This window comes from Solanum tuberosum, unplaced genomic scaffold (genome assembly GCF_000226075.1).
Source record: "Solanum tuberosum cultivar DM 1-3 516 R44 unplaced genomic scaffold, SolTub_3.0 scf00591, whole genome shotgun sequence".
Lineage (NCBI taxonomy): Eukaryota > Viridiplantae > Streptophyta > Magnoliopsida > Solanales > Solanaceae > Solanum > Solanum tuberosum.
Genome location: NW_006239516.1, coordinates 113,247 through 132,434, shown reverse-complemented (window position 1 = coordinate 132,434; position 19,188 = coordinate 113,247). Strand labels below are relative to the sequence as shown.

Below are 19,188 nucleotides of genomic sequence, written 5' to 3'. Positions count from 1 at the left end.
GTTTAAGAATGTTTTCAATACTTCTCTCGACTTTTTAGTAAGAGCTCCATACTTCTACAAGAGTTTGTGATCACTTGCTTTGTCAAGTGATAGATCTGAGGTGTATTTAAGTTTAATTACTCAAGTAGAGTAGTAATTTTAAGACCGTCAATAGTTCATGGACGAAACTAATAATTTACGTCAAGTTCAAAGGTATTTTCAATACTTTTCTCTTATTTTTACTACACCAATCAAAAACTAAATTACAAATATTACTAAAATCAACATTAATACATCAAATTCAACATTATTTTTATAAGATCTACCAAATGACCCGCTTAGTACCATCCCTACTTGAGGCAATGAACATGATAAACATGGCCATTAATTAATTATGATTTGTGGGGACCCAATTTACCCACTGGATTAATAACCCGACCCAACACTACTTTTCGGGTCCCATCTTCTTCAGATTTTTATAATTTCGTTTGGATTCAGCAACTCACAAAATAAATAAATAAAAATTGCAACACATCAGTGCTGGTACCGCTTGAAACGCCTGCGGGAAATGCACACACAAACTCTCCCGCAGATTCAGCTGTGAATCCTCCCAATTCTCGAGACATCTATAAGAAATTCCATTGAAATTCGGCATTTCTATCTGTTTTTCTTCGTCGGAGATTTTGCAGATCTGTTAGTTGATTCATACATTTGCAGTATTAGCTTTGCCGTTTTTGTAGAAAGCTCAATAATCATGGTGTCCACTTCTAAGATCAAATCCGTTGACTTTTACAGGTTTCTGCTTGATTTTTCATTTTTTATATTTTTTGCTCGCGTTTGTGTGTTTTTGTTGTTTAGATTGTTGTATAGACTTGTTTTATTTTTTATTGCAGGAAAATTCCCCGAGATTTGACAGAGGCATCATTATCTGGTGCTGGATTGTCCATCGTAGCTGCACTTTCCATGATGTTTCTCTTTGGAATGGTTAGAACTCAAAATTCTTCACCTTCATTAGTGAATTAAGTTCAATTGTTGAAGCAAACTCTCTACTAGCTCTAAGATAGATATGTAGTCCTAAATTCTGCTGCAGTTATATCTTCATTACTGGTATTATTACATTTGCTTTTGAGTCCTGTAATCAGAAGCAATGGTGATTGGTGGTTGTTTATTTGTCAGCTGTTTTGTAGCTCATTGACTAGCTCCTAATCAGGGAAGTAGTTTTAAGTTAATCGTGTTTATCACTTGTAGGAACTAAATAACTATTTGACAGTGAGCACCACCACATCTGTTGTCGTTGATAAGAGTTCTGATGCGGAATTCTTACGAATTGATTTTAATATGAGGTAAGATTCTGAAACATTTAGGGAAGGAATATTCAGTTTCCTTTTTTTTTTTTGTCTAATTCCTTCTACTTGATGCATATGCCAAAGATAGATATTATACATTTCTAAGATGGAGTCACTTTTGTTAAACATTCTTTCATACTTGGTTTTTGTTAAACACAAATGATGAGACTATATGTGAAAAGAAGTAAAACTGGGTGATAGCAAGCAGTTGATTACATATTAATGAAGAACTTTGCTGGATTATTTATGTCAGCATGATATAACTGTTTTGGAGTCTTTCTTGTCGCTGTTCAGACTGACTCATGTTTTCTCATTTTGATTCTCTAGCCATGCATTCCCTTCTATGATGTTGTATTAATCATGCAAAACCTTTTCTTTAAGTTTGTCCATAACACTTTGCTAAACTTGTGTTGCAGTTTCCCGGCATTGTCTTGTGAATTTGCATCAGTGGATGTGAGTGACGTCTTAGGAACAGTAAGTTTCAACTTGTTTCCTATGGACTCTATAATGTGGCGGTAAAAAATGCCTAAAGTAATTTTCACTATCTAGAAATTTAGTTAAGAAATTCTTATGAGTCACTTGTTTTAGAATACCTATTCAAGTTATGAAAAATATGTCCTGTTCAATTAGGCTGTGTTTCATTTTGTTCTTGATCCCTTTTGTCCCTATGTAGTCTATTGTCCTTGGTGACTCTGAAACAATGTGTTCCTTTCACATTGGTTATTTCTTCTCCCATCTTTCTCATAAAAGAAAAGGGGGGGAGGGGGTACGGGAGCATGATCACCAATTGAACTTCTGTAGGGGAACGTGCAGCTGTTCTCCATTTAGTCATGATCCTAGCTAATGAACTGCCTTAGTAGAATAGAATTTTTTTTAGATGGCCAATAGGCAATAGGTGCAACTAGTTCTGTAAAGTGGGTTGTCCCCTTCAGCTGGTGCTTTAAAGTCCATTATTGTATATTAACCTTTTATAACTCAGTTTTTAGGATTGAGGTGGTCTTTGGGACTCTATATCTTCTAGGAGCTATTCTCTTGTATTTGTTGTATGCTGCTTCTTCTTTCTCCTTAATGCTTGCCCCTAGGGGGAGGTGTCGGATGAGTAGTGTACTTTTAATTACTCAAATACATTTGTTTTCCCGAGATAGTTTTGGAATCAATATAATTCTTGTTTGACAGGCTGTGGATATTCATGAAGAAGAGATTTTCTTAGGGCCCACAGGGGATATGTATCTTATGTTGATATTCCGCAATTAGTGTTCAAAAATATGTTTTCATTACTGGTCAGTTGTGACATTATTGATTATTCTGCTACAAATCGCCTAGTGAACTAACTATTGACAAATGATGCAAGATTGACCCTATGATTCTCGTTGTGCATGTATGTCATAACATCATGCAGTTTGATGTACTTAACCATTAGCTTTTTGTTTCTCCCAAAAGTTGTTAGCGTTTAACAGATTTGTATATATTAATTAATCTCAGAATAGGTTGAACATAACCAAAACAGTACGCAAGCATTCCATTGACAAAAACTTGAGACCTACTGGCTCTGAGTTCCATTCAGGCTCAACTGCAACAGAACTCAAACATGATGCAGAAGATGATGAGGAATATGGTGAAGGGTCTGTTTCCTTAAATGGACACAGTTTTGATAGAGTTACTCACCAGTGAGTTATTAGCTATACACTAGTCATCTGTTTTCACTCCATTAATGTTCATCTCTTCATTCTTATACTTATCAACACTCTTTTTTGCAGTTACCCAATTTTGGTTGTAAATTTCTTTGCTCCTTGGTGCTATTGGAGCACCCGGCTGGTATTTATCTATTCAACCAAACTACTACTTTCCTCTCTTCTTGTTTCTGGTTGTAGGCTAAGTTAAACAGAAAGTTTTAAGATATATATGACTTGCTTTGCTACCAAGAAGTGTGGATTTGCTGCCTGAGGATGGGTTATTGATGTCCTATCTTTCTCATAGTGATCTGTAAACAGAATAATTTGAGGGTTTTGTGTATCAGTATGCACTTACCAGTGCCTTTTTGCTTGTTTTGATGTGTGTATATATATGCCTAAAGGATACAGCGAAGAAATGGATCAGGGTAAAAAGATAGCGTACTATTTGTAATAGCCATAAGAATGGAAACCAGATTATTTAATTAAATATACAGTAGCTTAACTAGCTATAGTTTAATAAAAGGTCTTAGATTTGGCAGTTATCTATGACAGGAAAGTAGTTAAGCAATGTGTTTATAGCTTATATGAAGAACTCTAGTTTTATGACTCTTTAAGTCCTAATTTCTATCCCCAAAAAGTAAGAAAAAGGATTCTTATAGTCCTAAATTAGAAGTAACGCTAAAATTGTAAGAGTGGCCTCCTCATTAGGAGCAATGACTTTAGGGAACCACCAGTAAAGGAAAAAAAGATACACAGGCTGGATTCTGCTGAGTCTAATATCTACGACTGAATAAAGAAACGAGAAAAAAAATGAAAGTCTTGGTTACTTAACAGTTTTTTTTCTGTGTCTGGTGGACATGTACAAAGAATGCACAACAAGAAGTATTTATGCTAATTTAGAAGAGTACTAGAACAACAACATACCCAGCGAAAGAACTCCAAGATGCTTTGTAGCTCGACTCTTCTAAAATGTTGCAGCTTCCGTGGAGGATCCTTAAAAAATTTACTACTTTTGGAGGATTAGTCAACATTTTGAAGAGTCCGAGTGACATAGCCAAGATGTGAGATATCCTAATAGAATGAACACAGAGCATTTTCTCTCAACTGAGAGAACTCCATGATGTGAAATCATCAGAGGAAAAAAGATGAAAAAAGGAAGCAACTTATGTTTAGATGGGGTTTCAACTCAAATATGTTCTCTTAAGGCTATTTGTTTGGTTAGCCTCTGCTAACCTTTCCCCTGTAGTTAGCTTAGACACCTTTCTGGATTTTGTCTTCTCCTTAATTCTATAAGTTTTGTATATTCTGGGCTGAGAAATCTTCCTTTGTTGAAATCTTTGCATCCGCTGGATGCTTTTAATGACAATTCACTTCATCAAAAAAAGAAAAAAATACAGTTGACCGATGGATTGATTTTCCATAGAACCCTTGTTCCCTGTAGAATAGCTTATTTTCTTTGTCCTTTTTCTGAAAATTATTTTCCTGTTGTCTCAGAAACCTTCATGGGAGAAAGCAGCCAATATTATAAGAGAGAGGTCCTCTTTGTTGCTTTTATTCTTTTTACAGCTTCTACCTGAAACAGTATATGCTGAACTCCATCTCATGTCCAAATGGAGCTTCTAGCAATTCCCTGCTGAATATGCTGATTCTAGCTTTCATTTTGCAATCATTTTCAGATATGACCGAGAATCGGATGGGCGTATTCTTGTGGCAAAAGTTGATTGCACTGAAGAAGTTGATTTGTGTAGAAGGTATTACTTGAGTGAAAAATTACTGGTTTAGTGGAGGTTATTGCTGAACCTATTTGGTAAAACCTTTTTGTCACCAAAAAATTACAATTTTTGTTTAATCATCTTTGTTTCTGTGTTTAAGAAAAGACGGTTAATCTAATTGTTTCCTCACAATCTAAAAAATGGAGAAGAGTAAACTGAGCTTCAAATCTTTGATTACATATGTCCGGTGGATTCTCAAACTATGAGAGGTTCAGTTAGTTTAGGGGATAGTATTAATGTTACCTCAACTAGCACAGACCTAATACTCAATCTACCTCTTCCTTCAATTCAATTTCTCAATTGCTGCAGTATTGATTGGTTGAACCGTGACAGTGAACTTGCAAAAAGATAGATATCACCTGAATAAAGGAGGAGATTAGGTTGGACTTCATACTATATGCTTTAGTAAGGAGTCCTTGTGTGTTCCCCAAGTAGTTTGATGAAAGTGCTTAGAGTTGTCTTGACTAATGTCCTTTTGGTTTATGAGTTTCTTACTATGCTTTCATTTTTATCCGTATGCCTAATAATCATCTAATAATAAATTTTCAGGAATCACATACAAGGGTATCCCTCCATTCGCATCTTCAGAAAAGGATCCGATGTTAGGTAAACCATTAACTTATCTTTATCACTTATAAACTTGCGCTACTACTAATTAAAATTTTAAGTTGTTTATGGATTGCTTAATGTCTTTCATATTTCATTGGTTTGACTATGATCCCAAACCGTCTTAAATTCAAAAAGAAAAAGAGAAAATCTCCTGGTAGTTCTTCATTACATTGTTAACTGTAGGCTGTTGTTGTCTGACTACTTCTTATCAATGCTAAGGTGTTAGATTGACTAGCATGGTAACAGGCGCACTTGTTATTTTATATTTGACCCCTTTCCGAAAGTTTTGAACCTTATCAGTGCAACTTTTGGCCATGGAAAGTGTACTGAAATCCCTCTTCTTCATCACTCTATCTTCTGCCTTTTCTTTTAATCTCTATCTGCTTCTACTTTTCATGCTGAAAATTTTGAGCAGCATGAAAACTTTGTTGAAGTTCATAACTACCCCTTGTGAGTTATAAGCGTAGTAACTCTTGAAGTTGCTACCGGCATTCCAATTTCTGAATAATTAGAGCTGCACATTACCCAGTGTTTTGATGGTGGAGGTAAAAACTAAAAAGGGAAGTAGATAGGTCAATGTTTGTTAACTTACATCATTTCCACTATGATATTTGGCCCATGTACTTGGAATATTAATGAATATAGTTTTTTTTAAAGCCTAAATCTCATTCACATGGTTCTTATAATGTATTTATTGTTTACTATGCTTGCCATGCAGAGACGATCATGGACACCATGATCACGAGTCATACTATGGCGATCGTGATACAGACAGCTTAGTCAAGGTGAGAAAAATTGGGCTTGGATAAGGAAAAGAAGAAAACATTAAAAGAGGAGAACTTAAGGATGGTTAAGATTGAGAAGAAAAACAGAGCTGGTCCAAATCATGCTTCCTTTTTGGATATACAGGGCACAACTGTTTGTACTAATTTTTCACAATGCCATGCAGCAGTTGTGTGGCCTTACATGTTATTGTATCATTTGTATCATGCCATTGAAATGACTGGGATATTTATTCTTCTGCAGATGATGGAAGATTTGGTTGCACCTATCAAGTTGGATTCTCAAATGATTTCTTCGGATAATTCGTCTACCAAGCTGGAAACTGGCTTGAAAAGACCTGCTCCTGTAACTGGAGGATGCAGAATAGAAGGTTTTGTACGTGTTAAAAAGGTACGCAAGTTATTAATGGGAGCCAGTAAAAAATAAGTGCCCCTGCAGCCGCAACCCAAACTAAAAAAACACAAGGATGATGCTGGAGACAATGAGAAATATGAGATGTTTTAAGTAGTTTGAAATATAAACCTGGGCAGTAAGATTGTTGAAGTGCTCATGCATTATAATCTTGCTACTCTTAAAATATTTGACAAACTAATATATCCATTTATGTTATGTACTGTTCAGGTTCCTGGCAACCTTGTCATATCAGCTCGTTCAGCTGCTCATTCATTTGATGCTTCTCAGATGAACATGTCACATGTAATTTCTAGCTTTTCATTTGGTAAGACAATAACTCCGAAGGTTATGAGTGATATCAAAATACTGCTACCACATTTGGGTCGAAGCCATGATCGGTTGAATGGTAACTCATATGTTACTAATCCAAGAGATTCTACAGAAAATGTTACTGTAAGCTCCTACTCACCTACTATATCCCTCCTTTTTTTTTGGATAAGTAATTGTTGGATTGTGTGACCATCTCATCTCAACATTTGGGTTCCCATTTTGGTGGGTTAAGGGTGATTTGGTTTCTTTATATGGCTTTTACTTTTTAGGCAATCCTCACCTCTTGAGCTAGTTATTGGGGTTGAGTTAGGCTCAATGTTCATTTTCTTTATCATAATATCAAAGTCAGGACCATCCCAATTAATTGTTTACCCGATGCTGGGCTACTATCTCATATTGACCACGTTCCAATTGTCAGTACAGGGTGTGCTGGGGTGTGGAGTTCCCACATCGGTGGGTTAACGATGATTGGTCTCTTTGTTTGGTCTTGGGCAATCCTTACCTCTTGAGCTTGCTTTTGAGGTTGAGTTAGGTCCAATATCCATTTTCTTATCAGTGATATTTATAAATGGTAAAATAACACTGAGACAGAGCATTAAAATTACCAACTGTTCAGAGCCCCAATCATTTATAAATTTAAATGTTATATTTTACATTTTGCTGCTTTTACCAACTCCGGTCTATAAAATTTTACGGAAGTATGAAGAAATCTCAATTCTCAACGGTTTCCTCTGCTTCTCCACGAGTTTTTGGGTGCACTTCTATGATATTTTTCAGCTGGTACATTGATAAAGAGTTTCAGGGATGACCAGAAAACCTAGCTCACCTTTTATCTTTATTGCAGATTGAACATTTTCTTCAAGTGGTGAAAACAGAGGTGATGACAAGATCGTACAAATTAGTTGAGGAGTACGAGTACACAGCGCATAGTAGTTTGGTTCATAGTCTTCATATACCAGTAGTGAAATTTCATTATGAGCCATCACCAATGCAGGTGTTGCATCAGTACATTTCATGATTATGTGATAGAGCTTATTACATCTTATTTTGGTTTCTTATTCTTATTATATGTCCTTTGCTGTCAGGTCTTGATTACAGAAAATCCCAAGTCCTTTTCACATTTTCTTACCAATGTCTGCGCTATTATTGGTGGTGTTTTCACGGTCAGTCTCTCCTACTTGCCTCTCCCGTTGTTTCACATCTTCATTCCCCGCTAACAACTTTCTCTGGGCTTTTATTTGTGTCATCTTTATTGAAATCCCCCTACATTCGTTCTTTTTGGCTGGTACAGGTTGCCGGCATACTGGACTCGATTCTGCACAACACAATGAGAATGGTGAAAAAAGTTGAGCTAGGAAAGAATTTTTGAGGAGCGTAGTCTGATGATAGAAATTTAGTTTGTGCACTATATTTAAGCTGGATATACGCTTTAAAATTATACTATATTAGATATTCTCTTCGTTTACAGCGAGTCTTGAAAACATTTTTCTTGCATCAAGAGTTCTGATGATCTGCATTATGTTCCTCCAAATATATTAGTAAATTTCTCTTGCACGCTTTAATTTGTGAAATATATTTGCCGCTCTAATTGTTCCAAAATACTTATCATATTTTGCTTTTTAAGTGTCAAAGTACATGATCTAACCTAAGAAAAACGGTAACTTATAACACTTTGTATAGTTTTCAAATACCATAATTTAATTTTGATTTGAAAATATTGAATTAATCATCTAATCAAATTTAGCTTCGAAAGATTTGTTAAGTTGGCTTTAGAAAAACAAAGCATGACAAGTATTTTGATACAAATAGAATATATATAGAGCATAATCGGAGAGAGAGAAGGTTTATAAAGTTCTCTCTTATATAATAATAATAATAAGGGGAACTTTTGCAAATAGCTATTATAATAAACTTAATTATGCTCCATAGTTATAGTTTGCATATTTACGGGCTGTAGCTACAATTTAATTAAGCTGTCTCGTTTGTATAATTCGCGGATTTGTATAATTCACAAGTTTGTATAATTCGCGAGTATATTTGTGTAATTCAGTTATTTTTGTATAAACTCGAAATAACGGATTTATACAATTACAGACATCTGAAGTGTAAACAGTTATACGAATTATATTATACAAAAATTACATTATAGAAAAGTTATACAAATTATGAATTATATAAATGTGCGAATTATACAAAACTAAAAAGCTGAGCCGTGTAATTATAGCTAAAAATAGATTGCGAATTGTAATTAAGGTAAACTATAGCTATGTTAAGTAATTAACTAGTATATGTTTGTTTATACGCGTAATTTTCCCTAATAATAATAATAATACTTCCGTCCACATTTTTCTGTTTAACCTTACCTTAAAAAAAAACAAAAAAAAAACAGATAACTGAATATGGTTATGCGCGCCATTTCTAACTGCTCATTGGCCCCCAATTTCTTTTAACTCTGTTCATCATATAAATACTCTGTAAACTTCCCTCTTCTTTTTCATAATTCTCCCAAAGAAACAAAATAGTCATCCCGTTCCTGTGTTTTCTTCTTCTGCTTCTTGTTCAAGAAATAAAGACGTTTACAATGGCTAGTTATAAGCTTTACAGTTGGGCTGGCAATAAACTGCATTCAGCAACGGTGGATAAAATCAAACAAATGGTATTGCCATACGCAGGGAGCTCAATGCCTTTAAAAATGAGGCAACCGTGTTAGGCCCCCAAAATTTGAGGGCCCCATTTTTAATAATAATAATAATAATAATAGAATCATTATAAATATTTTTTAAACAAAAAATAAATTATATTTTGTCATTCTTTTAGTTCGTTTCGAAACATTAAAGAATGTTTCTTTCTTTTTTGTCAATTTTTAAATTTAACTTCCACGTGACATGTTTAAGATCACAAGATTAAAAAATATTTTGGTGTATATATATATATATATTTGGCTTTGGATTTCAAAAATATAAGCTAGGCCTCCTATTTATATTTGGCTTTAGGCCACTAATTTGCTTGAGCCGCCACTGGCCATATGTCAACAGAGGTTGTTTGAAATTGAGTGAGGTAATTATTCAATTCACTGTGTTTTTCTTATTGTTTATTAATCAGATTGATCTCTAACTGTGAATCTTTGTGCAGCGACCAGAATTTATGGATTGTAGACTCTGGCTTATCTCGAATAGTCCCCAGATGATTTCGGAAAAGGTCGCTAATACAGCGCTGTCATCACGTAGCCGAGATGTTGTCGGCATACTTTGCTAATGGATTAGTAGGTGGTTTCTGTACCGGAACCTGTGCTAGTTGGCGACACCTTTCTAATGTCCGAGGAGAGGCATTTCGTAAAAGTAAAGAAGCATATGACGCATCTGTGAAACAATATGCTGGTGGAATGAACCGACCTGTTCTAAGAAGACAGGAACAATACAATCCATTGGGAGAAATTGTTGAACAAAGTGAAAGAAAAGAGGGATTGAATGTTGTATTGGGAGTCAATGATCATTATTCTGTGAAAATCAAGAATGTGGTGGAGTTGAAAATGCAAAAGAAGAGTTACATCTGAATTTAGCAATTCTTATATCTTTGTTGCATTCAAAGATGTTTTTTGATGATGAATCAAGTGACAAACATATTCGGTATGTAAAAACTTCATTCCCTGAGCTGAAGTTCTCCAAGAAAGATATGGAGGACAAGATAGATTCTCTTGAACAGAGATTCAAAGAAACAAGAAAAACACAGGGAGAAAATCCGAAGATGGATTGTTGTATTGAAAGAGAGATCTACGATCTTTCCATGATACTATGGGGAAAAGTGCATAAATGAAGTTGTTGGCTGTATTCCCATAGGCTAGATTTCTTATTTTACATCAGTACTACTCTTAGGTCTGTATTTCTCTACTTGGTTAAACAATCTTGAATGTCTTGTGATATCAACCAGTTTTTCCAAGTTTTATGTTGAATTTTTATCGTGTTCCTACCATTTCTTATGTGTCTCTATCTGTTTTTTCAATTTGAAATGCTGAGTGACTTTAGGGTCATACTGGAGTAGCTGTCTGAGTTGAGTTAGTGCATAGAATGGAGGAATCAGATTATTATAGTTTTTTAAAGCAGTTCATAACATTGCATTATATACATGAAGGTTAGAAATACATCAACATTCCCTAGAGTTAGAAAAACATATGAAGAAATCATGTTTTGGTTATTTAACAAACATCAAGTTGATTAACTTGTTCTGCTTACTCTTTTTTGTAATGTCCCTGTTACATTTTTCTCTCATATTTATAATGTGATGATTATTATTGTGTCATTGATACAAAGAACGATATGGACGGAGATTGTCTTTTGCAAATTTTATCCGCTTTTATGGTCATGGTTGTGATTATTGGAATTAGATGATGATGCCATAGTGTTTGTAGCATCAAGATGTTCGCCTCCCAATTGTCCTAGTACACCCTTCTCAATTTTCTCCCTTTTCACGATTTCTTCATCTATATGTATACCTTTATCAATTGTCAGAATGACAGCTTTTGTTCCATCTGGACGGGTTACAACATCTTCACGGACCTTCATGTGTTCATCCACTTTCACGATATCAATTTCCTGACAAGCTTTCTTTTTTTTCTTCTTAAGGAAGCAGCACAGAGCAACTGAGAGAAATACTAGAAAGAACAGACCACCAAGAAAGACGAATATAATGATAATGGTATGTGAATGATGTCCTGGTGGAGATGGGGTGGAGTTGGAACAATGTGTGGTGGTGGTGGAGGATAAAAATTACGAGGTGGTGGCTTAATTGGTGATGGAGGTGGTGGACTAAGATAATGATGTGGTGGTGATGGTGTAACGGGTGGACTTGAATGTGGACATGGAGGTGCAGGTGGTCTAACCGGTGGACGTGGTGGTGCCACTTTTGGTGGTGATGGTGTAATTGGTGGACGTGGTGGTGTCACTTTTGGTGGCGATGGTGTAACAGGTGGACGTGGTGGGGCCACTTTTGGTAGTTGTGATGGTGTAACCGGTGGACGTGATGATGCCACTTTCGGAGGCAATGGTGCAACCGGTGGGCGTGGTGGGGCCACTTGCGGCGGGAAATGAGGTGTATTAGGTTGGTGGGGTGGTGGTGACACACTTGGTGGAGGAAATTGATAGGTATGAGGTGGGAATGGAGGGAAATAGGGAAGTTGAAATTTTGAAATGTACATTTTGTTGGGTTTTAAAGGTGTGAACATGAAATGAAGAGTTGTGACTCTCCTAAAGGGTTGTGACTTTGCCGAAGGGTTGCGACCTTTATGAAAGGTTGTGTCTTTTCTAAAGAGTTGTGACCGTTTGAAAGGTTATGCCTTTTTCAAAGGGTTGTAACCTTTCTGAAAGGTTGCCTTTTTCCTAAAAAATTGTGACCTTTACCCTTTATTGGCTATAAATAGAGAGACTTTCTCTCATTTTTCTGCATCGAATTCTTCCCTTCTCTTGCATAGATTTCTTACAAAATAAAATCGATTGATCGTGTCTGTATGTGTGATTCATTGTTGTCATTTTGAGTTCGTTGAAATTATTGAAGTTTGAGGTACCACTACTTCTTTAATGGTTAATCCGTTTTATCTTGGGAGGAATTAATCTGCAATCTCGGGTACTTGAGGGGATTAAATTTCTTAAGGACACAATGGGTTCTGTGGACTCGGATAGTTCTTTGTTTTTCTTTTCATCTTTTATTATTTCTGGTTTACTAATCTGAATACAGGAGAAAACAAGCTGAAAAAGTTTATATTGATGGTATTTTCTGTGGTAAGGAAATTACTTTTATTTTCTATGTTCTTTTTGTTGGAAAGAAAAAGAAGAAAAAGAGAATTATTTTATCATATGATAAAAGAGTTTTGGGATGAATTAGTACTACTTTAATATGTTTGAGTATATTTTCTGTAGTAAGTTTTCCTTGGATGGGTAAAACTATTTTTACTTTCTTCCCAAGTGCATTGAAGCATTGCACCCCTTCGGTCTTCTTTTCAATAAGAAAAATTATTTTGTGCATAAAGGTTAAGATATGCACTTTAACTTTTTCTCTCTCTATATTCTTGGTTTACATAACTATGAGAAGAAGCAAATAAACAAATGTTGTCTCCTAACAATATTTGAACATGAGTTTAGTTTCTCGTTGAAATTCAATGTCTTCTGAGGAAAATTGAAATATGACGGAAACTGGAAAAAAAGGAAAAAATTAGCAAGAAAAATGACTTGCATGGAATCATTGCTGACAAATAGAATATGATTCAATGGGGGTAAATCAAGTTTTATCTTTATTTCCCTTGATTATTATTTTGTCTATCCTTATAAGTTATGAGATTTATTTTATAAATTTTAGGATAGATGGTCATTATGTGATGATCTCAGAATATATATTTATTACTATTAATATGTATTCTGTTTAGAGGAGATTTTTTTTTTGTAGTTTTCTACTCCATGTGAAATTTGATTGTGTCTGACTTTTGGAGACTAAAATTCTCTGATTTTTTACTTCTTTGATTTGAAGAATATAAGAACTTCACAAACAAATCAGATTGTGCATTGGTTTGAAGAATATAGAAACTTCACCAATTTGTTAAATATAATGTTTGAATGAATATTCTGACTTGAAGAGTACAAATCTTCGTCAGGAATATTAAGTCTAAATGATTTGAAAAAGATAAAATCTTCATTGTTAGCTAGAGACAATGTTGTATTTGAGGTTTCTGGAGATTAAAAACTTTTTGGTTTACTACTCTGTTTGAATGTGAAATTGATTCGAAGAATATAAAAACTTCATCAGAATTCAAGGTTAATTCGGTTAACGATTAGAAGAATATAAAAACTTCATCGTTAAACTAGAAACAAGTTGTATAAAGATTGAATCTTTATTGTTAGTATTCTAAATACTAAGTGGTCTGTCTAATTGTGACAGAAAGGAAAAACAACACTAGTGACATAAAATTAGTGATTTTTTGTGTCTGCAATGGGTGTTTATATGGATTAAATCTCCAAAAGAAGGCTTCGTGTTGCCAATGCGTATTTTGATGGTATACATTATGAAAGCATGGGAAAAGAATATGTGGAAAATAATTTCAAATACTTGAAAAGTATTTTTGAGAACATAATTAAAATGTGGGTTTTTTTTACTTGTGATAAAGACAAAATTTGACTTACTATCTAATTTAAATTTGAAAGTACAAGATATGAAATTTAATGACATTCTTGTATTATGTTAGACCCACAAAATTCTTGGAGTATATTTGATATTGTGGTCGTTAAGTCTCTCTTTACTAGTATATGATATGACTAGTGTAAAATCACAAAATTATATTACTCGTTCAAAAAAATTGTATTCTTTGATGAAAAAGTTTCACTTAAAATATTGTGATTTTTCATGAAAAGACATGTCTATTAAAATAATCTTTTTTGTATAGACATGAACATTGGTGAAAAGTGATCTGTTATGTTTGTGTTGTAAAACAAACATTTGGGTCATATTGCCCTTATTGGACAGATGAGACTATGGTCATGGATAATTCTATAACAAATTGGATGCTATGGAAAGGTCCTTCTGTAAAGGACATATGACAAGGTGTTGACTCTAAAACAATGTCTGTATTTGAGAAAGTTATAAAAAGTAAAGAACAAAATATTTGTGGGAAAAAGTTACCACACAGAAGGTCTTTTCAAACTTAGTGTTTCTGTTTATTCTTACTTGCTTGAATCAAATTGTTTGTGACATAAATGCTTGGGACATGTCAATTACGAAACCTTACAAAAGCTGATCAACTTAGAAGTTTTACCTAACTTCTAGTGCAATAAATCAAAATGTCAAGTACGTGTTGTTGAAAGGAATTTTAATACCTGAGAATTGATTTATACTGACATTTGTGATATGAAGTCAATACCATCTCGTGGTGGGAAAAAGTGTTACATAAATTTTATTGGCAATAGAAACATATAGACAATATAAAACTAAACTTGAAAATCAGTTGGATGAAATGATTGTTATGATTAGAAGTGGTAGATGTGGAGAATATGAATCTTCTTTTGCAGAAATATATTTGGAAAATGGGATCATCCATCAAATTACTTCACATTCTCACCTTAATCTAATGAAATTGTTGACAGAAAAAAACCAAACTTTGAAGGAAATGTTGAATGCCCTATTTATAAGTTCAGGTTTACCACAAAATTTGTGGGGGTGCTATCAGTATAGCAAAAGAGAACAACAAAAAGTTTGTCTGTTCAGAAAGAGAGAAACAAAAGTTTTGTTTGTTAGTAAAGGGAGTAACAAATAAAAAAACTTTTGACTTTTAAGAAAGGGAGCAACAAAAAGTTTTGATTGTTCAGACTTTGTTGTATCCTGATAGAGAATTGCTTGTCACCCCTTAAAGTATATACAAGTAATAACTCTTTAAAAATTGTGATTTAACAATTTCCAATACAGTCTATTCCATATGACAAATGGAAATAAGGAAATATTCCCAAAAGGGTCAAAGGAGGACCTAAGACTGTGGATTGCATGTTCATTGGATATGCTACAAATAGTAAAGCATGTTGATTTATGGTTCATAATTCCAAACTGTCGGATAGTCAAGTAAAGGGTCTAAACGACCTTGGAATGAACCAAAGGAGAATGAACTTAATAAAGAGATTCATAGGCGTAGTAAATGTCAATGGACAAATTACTTCCTTCGAGTTTGATTTTATAACATTTTTGCTTGAAATTGAGTCTCATATGTTCTAAGAAGCTATGTCCTTTGTGGACTCATTCTTTTTGATAAAAGGTTGTCAATAGTAAGATATATTCAATCTTGAGTAACCTTACTTGAGAGTTGGTTGATCTTCCTCCAAGAAATAAACCTTTGGGTTTAAAGTGGATCTACAAAAAGAAGAAGAAAGTTGATGAAACTATTGACAAATACAAAGCAAGACTTGTGGTCATTGGCTTTAGACAATAAGAATGCCTTGATTGATTTTCACACATAATAGCCACTAACTAGGATTACATCAATTCAGATGTTAATTGCGCTAGTTGCGGTATATGACCTTCAAATTCACCAAAAATGAATGTAAAAACATTTTTTTTTAAAATGGAGAATTGGAGGAAGAAATTTACATGGAACAACCCGAGGGTTTTGTGGTTCCTGGTAAAGAAAAGGAAGTCTGTAAACATGTTAAGACACTTTGTGGACTAAAAACAAGCGCTCAAATAATGACATGCAAAAGTTGACCAAACTATGTTGGCAAATGAATTCAACATTAATGAATGTGATAAATGTTTTTACATTAAAGACACTCCAAATCACAAGGTCATCGTTTGTATTCATGTTGATGACATATTGATCATCAAAAGAGACATTTCTGACATAACGCTACTAAGCATATGCTAGAAAGTAATTTCGATATGAAAGACATTGAAGTTACTGATGTGATTGAAAAAGTACTTGACAAGTTCAAGTATTTGGATTTCAATATTGTCAGGACTCCAATAAATGTGAGCTTTGTACTTCAAAAAATGAAGGCAAACGTGACTCGCAATTGGATTATGCTAAAGTATTGAGAAATATGATATATATCATGAAGTGTACGCAATCAGATATAGCATCTGCTATTAGTAAACTGAGTTGGTTCACAAGTAATCTCAATCAAACTCATTGGATGACAATGAAAAAAGGTTTTGGAGTATTTAAAACATACTTAAAAATTATTGTCTTGCATTATAACTAATATTCAACAGTATTAGAAGAATATAGTGATGCAAATTAAATCACCAGTTCAAATGAAGTAAAATCCACGAGTGAATATGTATTTACTCTTGGTGGAGGAGCAGTCTCTTGGAAATCTTCCAAACAGAAATGTATCGCTTGCTCTACTATGAAATCTGACTTTATCACTCTAGATAAGGCCAGTGAAGAAGTTGAAAGACTCCAAAATTTCTTGAAAGATTTTTGGCCCAAACCTTTTAGCTCCAGTAAGCATACATTGTGAGAGTTAAATTTGCAATAGGTAGGGCATGGAGAATGATGTATAACGGAAAGTCTCGTCATATATGACGTAGACATAATATCGTTATAGAACTACTCTGTAGTGGAATTATCATAATTGACTATGTAAAGTCAAATGATAATGTGTCGGATCCACTTACAAAAGGCCAACTAGAGAGGGAGTTGATAGATTATCAAAGGGAATGAGACTATGGCCGATGACAAGTTATTGTGGCGGTAACTCTACCTAGAAGACTAGAGATCCCGAGATCTAGGTTCAAGGAGATAAAACAAAGTCATTAATGACGGTTCAACATTGTCAAAATATTTTTTATGGTCCATTCTCATGATAAGACAATGTTTAGTAACAAGGATAAATACATTAGGACTTTTTAATGGTTTCTAAGTTTGATACAGAGTATATCAAATGGTGTATCTACGGAATAACACATTTAGAAATAACCTATGTAAGTGTGAAGTGTAAGCCGCTTCAAGGAGAATTCGGTAAGGCCAGTTCTCTACGCACTTATAAACCAAGACGTGTTCATGGCTGAAACGAACAAAACAATGAGAACCAAAAACACCACAACTTAAAGAAAGGTGGCCCGATTTTCAAGGGTTGATTGTGTGACTTATGTTGTCTAGGTATACACCAAAGCTCTATGGTTCAAAGATATCAAATCTACCGATTGACCGAGTATATTCGATATATGTTCACTATGGAAAGTTCAAAGGGAAACCCACTTATCCAGATGCAATCAATCCTTAATTATGAATCACACATTTTTTCATGCATATGTTTTAATAATAGTCATTCCCTAGTCATGTGGGGGATTGTTGGGTTTTAAAGGTGTGAATAGGAAATGAAGAGTTGTGACTCTTCTGAAGGGCTGTGACTTTGCCGAAGAGTTGCGACCTTTATGAAAGGTTCACTACAACAAAAATAATTTTTAGCGGTAATACATATTGACATTAATAAAGAGTGCTAAAGTCTTTACCGGCATTAGTTAAGTGTCATTAGAACCAATGTTGCTAACGGCTTTAGGGACATTTACAAAGAGTGCTAATTGCCGCTAAAAATACATATTTAGCGGCAATTAAGAATTAATTGCTTAATTGCCGCTAATGATCATTTTTTATGTAGTGGTTGTGTCTTTTCTAAAGGGTTGTGACCATTTGAAAGGTTGTGCCTTTTCCAAAGGGTTGTAACCTTTAAAGGTTGTCTTTTTTCCAAAAAGTTGTGACATTTACCCTTTGTTGGCTATAAATAGAGAAACTTTTTCTCATTTTTCTGCATCGAATTCTTCCCTTCTCTTTCATACGTTCTTACAAAACAAAATCGATCGATCATGTCTGTGTGTGTGATTCGTTGCTGTCATTTTGAGTTCGTTGAAATTATCGAAGTTTGAGGTACCGCTACTTCTTTAATGGTTAATCCGTTTTATCTTGGGAGGAATTAATTTGCAACCTCGGATACTTGAGGGGATTAAATTTCTTAAGGACACACAGTGGGTTCTGTGGATTCGAATAGTTCTTTGTTTTTCTTTTCATCTTTTATTATTTCTGGTTTACTAATCTGAATACAAGAGATAACACATTTGCCATTGCAATGGAAGTTTTTTCGCTTTACTAAAAGCTTATACTGAGTAAGATATTTGTATGATTATGATGCTTATTGTTAGTGTTGAGTTTGAGTATATATATTACTTATGTGTTAGTATGATAATACGTGTAAGGTTGTTATAACTTGACTCTTAGGCTAAGTTTTGCCAAGTTTTCATTGATTGCATTCCAAAACACTCATTTTTATTCATGTTTCTCAGGCATGTCATGCTGATCAAATGTTCATACCATGAATTTTTGGCCTCACTTAACCATGAATTGCTTCAAGCGAATAGGTTCACTTAAACATGCATAAATGAACGTTGTTGCTTGTATTCCACATTTGCTAGCCCGAGAATTAGATTTCTTTACTTGTGTTCCACAGTCCCCGCATCCCTGCTATGAGGTCGAAAGTTTCTTTTAGTTCAAATCGTTTAAATCTGTTGGTGTTGGTAGCTGGAATATTCTTCTGTTGGTAGTATTCTGCCTCCAAATTGTTCTTGTTTTTAGTCCAATATATGTGCAAAACATTGTGATATTAGGACATTCATTACAAAGGTTGTTGAATTCAAGGTGCTATATATGTTGCCTAATAGATATGCAACCATGATTTTGTCCTTTTCATGTGAGTCGTGCTTATTTTGTTACAATATGGTGATTAGCTTGAGTAGGTGTTAAGTCATTTGTCATTTAAAATTATACTATATTAGATATTCTCTTTG

At 34.3% G+C, this 19,188-nt stretch overlaps 2 protein-coding genes across 2 annotated transcripts; one reads left to right on the top strand and one right to left on the bottom strand.

The window, feature by feature from the left end:
• Nucleotides 1-491: 491 nt before the first annotated feature.
• On the top strand, nt 492-8,416 carry LOC102606188 (protein disulfide isomerase-like 5-4). The gene is made up of 15 exons (XM_006365977.2): nt 492-774; nt 873-963; nt 1,228-1,322; nt 1,742-1,799; nt 2,808-2,992; nt 3,083-3,140; nt 4,493-4,533; nt 4,675-4,749; nt 5,320-5,376; nt 6,098-6,164; nt 6,406-6,552; nt 6,784-7,008; nt 7,730-7,879; nt 7,971-8,048; nt 8,177-8,416. The coding sequence occupies exons 1-15, from the start codon at nt 734-736 to the stop codon at nt 8,252-8,254; spliced, it is 1,446 nt and encodes a 481-aa protein (XP_006366039.1). The 5' UTR covers nt 492-733; the 3' UTR covers nt 8,255-8,416.
• A 2,809-nt stretch (nt 8,417-11,225) lies between these two features.
• LOC107058682 (vegetative cell wall protein gp1-like) lies at nt 11,226-12,076 on the bottom strand. The gene is made up of 2 exons (XM_015304697.1): nt 11,653-12,076; nt 11,226-11,533 (listed from the first exon to the last, which is right to left on the bottom strand). The coding sequence occupies exons 1-2, from the start codon at nt 12,074-12,076 to the stop codon at nt 11,226-11,228; spliced, it is 732 nt and encodes a 243-aa protein (XP_015160183.1).
• Between the last annotated feature and the right edge of the window lie 7,112 nt (nt 12,077-19,188).

Coding starts and splice junctions, on each gene's coding strand:
- LOC107058682 (XM_015304697.1), bottom strand. CDS start 12,076: ATGTACATTTCAAAATTTCAACTTCCCTATTTCCCTCCATTCCCACCT. Junction 11,534..11,652: donor ACCAATTAAGCCACCACCTC/GTAATTTTTATC, acceptor TGTTCTTTCTAG/TATTTCTCTCAGTTGCTCTG.
- LOC102606188 (XM_006365977.2), top strand. CDS start 734: ATGGTGTCCACTTCTAAGATCAAATCCGTTGACTTTTACAG. Junction 4,750..5,319: donor GAAGTTGATTTGTGTAGAAG/GTATTACTTGAG, acceptor ATAAATTTTCAG/GAATCACATACAAGGGTATC. Junction 7,880..7,970: donor ATGAGCCATCACCAATGCAG/GTGTTGCATCAG, acceptor CTTTGCTGTCAG/GTCTTGATTACAGAAAATCC.